The sequence below is a fragment of the Sinocyclocheilus grahami genome, unplaced genomic scaffold (assembly GCF_001515645.1).
Source record: "Sinocyclocheilus grahami isolate Dianchi unplaced genomic scaffold, SAMN03320097.WGS_v1.1 scaffold871.1, whole genome shotgun sequence".
NCBI classification, from domain to species: Eukaryota; Metazoa; Chordata; class Actinopteri; order Cypriniformes; family Cyprinidae; genus Sinocyclocheilus; species Sinocyclocheilus grahami.
Genome location: NW_015506050.1, coordinates 163,758 through 171,029, shown reverse-complemented (window position 1 = coordinate 171,029; position 7,272 = coordinate 163,758). Strand labels below are relative to the sequence as shown.

At 41.3% G+C, this 7,272-nt stretch overlaps 1 protein-coding gene across 2 annotated transcripts; it reads left to right on the top strand.

Annotated features, from left to right (window-relative positions):
• Positions 1 to 2,189: 2,189 nt before the first annotated feature.
• Positions 2,190 to 7,008, top strand: LOC107563376 (transcriptional repressor protein YY1-like). Of its 2 annotated transcripts, XM_016248234.1 has the most exons (6): positions 2,190 to 2,696; positions 3,278 to 3,506; positions 4,991 to 5,150; positions 5,512 to 5,572; positions 5,747 to 5,905; positions 6,025 to 7,008. In XM_016248234.1, the coding sequence occupies exons 1-6, from the start codon at positions 2,409 to 2,411 to the stop codon at positions 6,205 to 6,207; spliced, it is 1,080 nt and encodes a 359-aa protein (XP_016103720.1). In that variant the 5' UTR covers positions 2,190 to 2,408; the 3' UTR covers positions 6,208 to 7,008. The 2 variants fall into 2 exon arrangements, with proteins under 2 accessions (XP_016103720.1, XP_016103721.1); XM_016248235.1 differs by lacking the exon at positions 3,278 to 3,506 and having other exon boundaries at positions 2,191 to 2,925.
• The last annotated feature ends 264 nt before the right edge of the window (positions 7,009 to 7,272 follow it).

Genomic DNA, 7,272 nt, shown 5'->3' with positions numbered 1-7,272 from the left:
AACAACAGAATGTGCTGCTTTAGCGCCTCTCGGTCTCCTTGAGCATCTTTCTGGCGCATGCCACAAACATGAACCACAGGGAATACTTGTCTTTTAAAAGGCTTCATTTAGATGATTTGACATTAAATGCATCATATAAGTCACTTTGGAATAAATCACAGTAGGCCTATGTATCATGATAAAAAAAAAATCTACTTTACTGTCTGGAAATACTTTAGGCTATAGCAAATTATTTCTTGGACCCCCTATCACTTTAAGAACCGCAGGTCTACACAGAAGAAAGACCTGTCTAGACTCTGCCCCGGTATGAGTTGTGTCGAGCTATTCATTAGTCTGTTTGATGAGAAAAATATGAAATTGATAAAATGGGTTATTAATCCGTACAACTGCAGCAGTGGAGGACTATTATTCTGCTGCGTGATACTGCAGAATAACTGATGATGGCACGGTTTGATCTTTGGCTGACCAAGCAGCAGAAAGGGGCGTTTAATTCCCGTCCACGTGTAGAAATCGAATATTCAAGCTGTTTATTCAGTTTTCGACCCATGAACGAAAAACGCTTAATTTAAGCTGAATTCTCGTTTTTGATAGCTGATCGCATCTCAGCATATCTAACAGACATTTCTTGCTGGATGAAAGACCGTCACCTTCAACTCAACCTTGCCAAGACAGAACTGCTTGTGGTTCCAGCAAACCCATCGTTTCATCACAATTTCACCATCCAGTTAGGCACAACAACCCTAACTCCTTAAAAAATAGCCAGAAACCTTGGAGTTATGATTGATGATCAGCTTACTTTCTTAGACCACATTGCTAAAACTGTCCGGTCCTGCAGATTTGCTTTATTCAACATCAAGACGATCAGGCCCTTTCTTTTGGAACATGCTTCACAACTCCTTGTCCAAGCTCTTGTTCTGTCCAGGCTGGACTATTGCAATGCTCTCTTGGCAGGTCTTCCAGCCAGTTCTATCAAACCTTTACAATATACCAGAACGTGGCAGAAAGATACATTTTTAATGAGCCGAAAAGAATGCACGTCACCTCTGTTCATCAATTTGCACTGGCTACCAATAGCTGTTCGCATAAAATTCAAGGCATTAATGTTTGCCTACAAAACCACCACTGGCTCTGCACCCCTTTACCTAAATTCATTACTTCAGACTTATGTGCCCTCTAGAAGCTTGTGTTCTGCAAGTGAACGTCGCTTTATTGTGCCATCCCAAAGAAGCACAAAACCTGCCCAACTCAATCCGAGCAGCTGAGTCCTTAACCATCTTCAAGAATCGGCTAAAAACACATCTCTTCCAGCTTTATTTTACCCTCTAACTCTAGCATTCTCTATTCTAATTCTATTCTTAAAAAAAAAAAACACTTTTCCCTTTTAGACTTGCACTCTATTCATTTGCTGCTTGTTTTCTTTAAAAAAAACTAACACTTGCTTTCTAATCTTTTTGTATTCTATCTGTTTTTTTCATTTATTATACATTTAACAAAAGCAAAAAAGACCTCTAACACTAGCTTGCTCTATTCTTTCTGTTTTCTTTTTATTTATTATATTATTTAAAAAACCCTTGCTACGTGTACTGCGTTAAGCTAACAGACTTATTATAGCACTTGTATATCATTGCTCTTTTGCTGATTTTGATTGCTTCCATTGTCCTCATTTGTAAGTCACTTTGGATAAAAGCGTCTGCTAATGACTAAATGTAAATGCCAGAGTATAATAAAACAGACATGAAAATAGTGAAATAGTGCCATTTTATGTATTAATGTATTCATTTATTTATTAGTAGGTACCTAATAATATTACACGTTTAATAGAATTTTTGCGTTTACATTGCACTACAAATGCAAAACATTACAGCATTGTTTAAAGGTATGTATTAACAGAAAATACAATGAAGTAGACTATGTATATATGAAACAGGCCTATGTGGAACTTATACAGTATATCACTTCCACCTAGTTGTAAATCTAGTTTCCTCTAAAAACCCTCTTTGTGTCAATTCAAAACATATTAGTAAATAAACAATTCAATTAATGAAAAAGTTTCCTTGTTATTACGACATACGTAACCAATATATTTCACATTCAAATTAATTATTACATATTTTATTATTTCGAATTCAAATTAAACGTTGTTCATATACAGTTTATCAGCTACTGTCAATGTGTCACTGAAGATTAAAAAAAACTCGCTGGTGGATAATGCACAGTTTACTGGTGAGAATGAGGTCAAACACGAAGACCAAGATCTCGCGAGATTTTGCACGTCTGCTTCTCAGGCAGTCCGTGAGCGGAGTCAGTCAATGTGGGACGGAGTTTTGCCTGTTTGTTAGCGGAGTAGGAGGGAGAACGAGTCGTTGACTTCATACAGGGCTTGCGTGAAATCAGTTCGGAGAGCAAGAATGGCGTCGGGTGAGACACTGTACATCGAAGCAGACGGCTCGGAGATGCCGGCGGAGATCGTCGAGCTGCACGAAATCGAAGTTGAGACCATCGAGACAACCGTGGTCGGCGGAGACGACGACGACGACGACGACGACGAGCACCAGCCGATGATCGCGCTGCAGCCGCTGGTCACAGACGACCCGAACCACGTTAACCATCAGGAGGTGATTCTGGTCCAAACTCGCGAGGAGGTCGTGGGCTGCGACGATTCGGACCTCCACGCAGACGACAGCTTCGAGGACCAGATCCTCATCCCCGTCCCTGTGGCAGAGGAGGAATATATCGAGCAGACTTTAGTGACCGTGTCTGGCAAGAACCCGTCAGGAAGGATGAAGAAAGGGGGAGGCAGCGGGAAAAGAGTGGTCAAAAAGAGCTTCCTAAACTCCGCCGAGGCGAGCGGACGCAAATGGGAGCAGAAGCAAGTGCAGATCAAAACACTGGAGGGGGAGTTTTCCGTCACTATGTGGTCGTCGGGTAAGTTTTGACTCGCATCAAGTGCTTTGTTCTCGCGCAGGCCTCGCGTGGGCCCTCTTCCTCTCGAGCGTGTTATAAAGCTGCCGGATAGCCCAGTGTCAGAAACGATTTTCGGACCCGAAAAGCCACTTATCAAGGTGGCCCCGGTCTAAATGTTTTTGTTTTGATGGGAAGCCATGTTTTAAGTGTGGATGGGCGCCGCCATATTCCTCCAGACCATTATGGCGGCGGCCCCGAAACATGGCGGTTCTGTGAGCGGGGAAAGATGGCGGCGGGAGCGGGGAGCGGAGAGAGGCGCTGTGAGTCCGCCGCGCTGCTGCAGGCCGCAATGGCGCAGCTCAGCGAGGACCAGATCCTCATCCCCGTCCCTGTGGCAGAGGAGGAATATATCGAGCAGACTTTAGTGACCGTGTCTGGCAAGAACCCGTCAGGAAGGATGAAGAAAGGGGGAGGCAGCGGGAAAAGAGTGGTCAAAAAGAGCTTCCTAAACTCCGCCGAGGCGAGCGGACGCAAATGGGAGCAGAAGCAAGTGCAGATCAAAACACTGGAGGGGGAGTTTTCCGTCACTATGTGGTCGTCGGGTAAGTTTTGACTCGCATCAAGTGCTTTGTTCTCGCGCAGGCCTCGCGTGGGCCCTCTTCCTCTCGAGCGTGTTATAAAGCTGCCGGATAGCCCAGTGTCAGAAACGATTTTCGGACCCGAAAAGCCACTTATCAAGGTGGTCCCGGTCTAAATGTTTTTGTTTTGATGGGAAGCCATGTTTTAAGTGTGGATGGGCGCCGCCATATTCCTCCAGACCATTATGGCGGCGGCCCCGAAACATGGCGGTTCTGTGAGCGGGGAAAGATGGCGGCGGGAGCGGAGAGAGGCGCTGTGAGTCCGCCGCGCTGCTGCAGGCCGCAATGGCGCAGCTCCGTTTGAAGAAGGGGAGGGACCTAGTCACACGATCTGCTGCTTGCCTGCAAACTGTCTGTCTTACGGCGCTTCAGTCCCTCAATAAACAAATGTTACCGCGTATTTAAATCCTCTAACTGGGAAATTCAGATACATCTAGCAGATTCCTGTGCCGTACATGGGGCGATGTTTCCCAGTTTAGTTTTCAAGCAAATGCGTTTTTCCGTAAGGATACTATTAATGCTTAACGTATTGCGCATTTTTATATTAATACATATTCAAATGTTTATAGTGGACGGCGAAAATACTTAATTTTCTTTGGCAAAATACAGAAATATCTATTAGCAGCTTTTGCGATCTTGAAATCGCGGCGTTTAATGGGAGTGTACATTCAGAAAGATGTCGTTCACTTTGAACTATTTGATAAAAGTTGTATTGTTTACGATGTTGTAAACCAACATTACTAAGGGGCTGAATATTTTAAATGCTGAAACATACAAATGTTTAAACTATGCCGCAGCCTAGCGGCGTATGTTGTAAAACATACGGATATTGTCAAATATATTGTAATATTAGTTACTGATGGTTTTATGGGTGTTGTGTATTATTTCTTAAATTCTCCGCTTTCATTTTAAGTGAGTCTGGCCTGTAATCACCAAAAATGTGTGGCATTACTTGATAAATAAAGTGCATGAACATGTAGTGCAGGTTGAAACCTTGTTAATGTTTACGAGAATGCGCCGTAAACCACTACAGACTGCGCATGCGCTTCAGAGGATTTTTTTTGGTGGAACGCTCACATAATGCATAATGCAAAAAACAAGAAACGCACATTCATTGCATTTTTGATGCCGAATACTTGACTGGAATTTAATTTGCACCACAATCGCGCCAGACTAGTGTGTCTGTGTGTGTATGTATATGTGTGTGTATATATATATATATATATATATATATATATATATGCTTATGCATTGCTTCTCTGAGACAATGAATATAATTGTTTTATTCTTAAGATGAATCACTTATGACTAGGGCGTTGCTTCAGTCATCAGTTCAATTACGTTTTGTTTGCTTTATTTGTCCTTCTAACGTTAAGCTCTTTGTAAAATACAGGGTGTGTGATTTGATTTAGTACTTTGTTAAACGTTTAATCTTGTGTTTTGTACAGATAAGAAAGATGTTGATCATGAGACTGAGGTTGAGGAGCACATTATTGGAGAAAACTCTCCTCCTGACTACTCCGAGTATATGACAGGCAAGAAACTGCCCCCTGGTGGCATACCTGGTATTGACCTGTCAGACCCCAAACAGCTGGCGGAGTTTGCCAGGTGGGTATTCAGCCAAAAGCTTGAAACTTTATTACAGCATTTATTGATTTATTTGGCGTAGAGTTTTATAGTAGGCTGTAAGCCTGAGATTTAATGCAGATTTGAAACTCCACTGGTCCCAGGAAATAAAATGATCCATTTATTTATTGTGCAGTATATTTGAAAAAAAAAAACTGATTTGAAGCTTGTCAAACCTATGGACATACATGTGTATAGGTGGTTTACAAATCAAAGCCATTTAGCATTTTTCTGTATTCAAAAGCAGTGAATTTGATTTGCTTCATGCGTTTTATTCATTATTTAACTCGTAGAGTTAAGCATGCATACAAATGTCTTCTCCTGAATGTTTTTCACAATACAGAATGAAGCCCAGGAAAATAAAGGAGGACGACTCTCCAAGGACGATAGCATGCCCTCACAAAGTGAGTTTTTTATCGTTCATGATAATTCTGTAAAATTTCTGTAGTAGAACTGCTGATTTAGGATATTGTTCGTCAACTTAAAGATTTGAACAAATTAATCCAGTCACCTTCATTTTTTTAAATGTAATTTATTATCAGGATTTTTAACATTTTAGTTGTTGTGTGTTATCATAGGGTTGCACAAAAATGTTTCGGGACAACTCCGCTATGAGAAAGCACTTGCACACCCATGGGCCACGGGTTCATGTCTGCGCTGAATGTGGGAAGGCATTTGTGGAAAGTTCCAAGCTAAAACGGCATCAGTTGGTTCATACTGGTGAAAAACCTTTCCAGGTATTTTTCCCCCCTTTATATTAATGTTCTAAAAAGTTTAATGATGCTGTTCAATTTTAGAAAACTGAAATATGTTAAATATAAATAATAAATGTGCTTTTTAATCTTTTCCTCCCCAGTGTACATTTGAGGGATGTGGAAAGCGCTTTTCATTGGACTTTAACTTGCGCACACACGTGCGGATTCACACTGGAGACAGACCTTACGTTTGCCCGTTCGATGGCTGCAACAAGAAATTCGCTCAGTCCACCAACCTGAAGTCTCACATTTTGACACACGCGAAAGCTAAAAACAATCCGTGAGATCGCTCGCTGAAGAAAGATCCCTTAAAGACTCTGTCTGACCACAGCTTCCTGCTCCAAAACCCACTTTGTATGTCGTTTCTAGAACCATTATTTTCTAAGAGAATCTCAGTGCACATTTTGATGGGAATTGAAATGTGAATGAGGACCTGACACCAAACTATCCCGTCAACCTTCTCACGGTATAGACCCGAGTTAAATAACTTCCCGAGTTATGAGAGTTTCTTCTTTTGAAGATGTGATTGTTTTTGTGGACCCTCATTCGCATACAAGATGCTCATTAACCTGAGCCCAAAGAAGCAAATTGCCCATCGGTGTGTCTGTTTCTACCAGTTTGCAAAGACAAAGACTGCTTTTTAGATGTCTTCAAAGTGTGCATATTGTACACTTTTTAGAGCGTAGAGCTGTCATAATGTGTGTGTGTGTCCCTGAGACTTAAAACCTGTGAATGCTTTTCTTCAAGGAGAATGAGATGCCGTTCAGCTATTTTCAATGTAAATACAGCTTTTCTTTGTGAGGTATCCTGCGCAGGTATCTCATTTTGTACACCCGACCTGTACAAATGTTTTGAAATCATGTAGATAATAGAGATGTTGATTAGATTGTGTGTAACCAATTAAAACCGTTTTATCCAGCTTCAGGAAATACTGCTACATACACATGCCTTCTTTTGTAACACAGTAACAGTCTACTCAGTATGTGAAAAGACACTTTTCCTTCAAATTCTCTAATTTATTTAATGATATGGAATAAAGCTAAACTCCCCTGTGCAGTTCCCAAGAGCCTGAAGTTCATCATGCTGTTCAGTATGCTGAATGTCCTCTAGCCATTGATTTTAAGATTTAATGATATGGAATAAAGCTAAACTCCCCTGTGCAGTTCCCAAGAGCCTGAAGTTCAGTATGCTGAATGTCCTCTAGCCATTGATTTTAAAAAGCAAGAATTTGTGAAACTTTAAACCTTATGATATGGTCTGGTGAAAGGTAAAATTGTCACATAAAAAGTCATGTTTTCTGTAGTAGACAATGGTAGCAAACGGCAGTGAGCCTAAAAAGCTCTTGTTTA

Excerpts from the sequence above, each read along its gene's own strand:
- LOC107563376 (XM_016248234.1), top strand. The coding sequence starts at position 2,409 with ATGGCGTCGGGTGAGACACTGTACATCGAAGCAGACGGCTCGGAGATG. Across the intron at positions 2,697-3,277 it reads ACGACAGCTTCGAGGACCAG|ATCCTCATCCCCGTCCCTGT; the intron begins ATCCTCATCCCC and ends AGCGAGGACCAG. Across the intron at positions 5,151-5,511 it reads CAGCTGGCGGAGTTTGCCAG|AATGAAGCCCAGGAAAATAA; the intron begins GTGGGTATTCAG and ends TTCACAATACAG.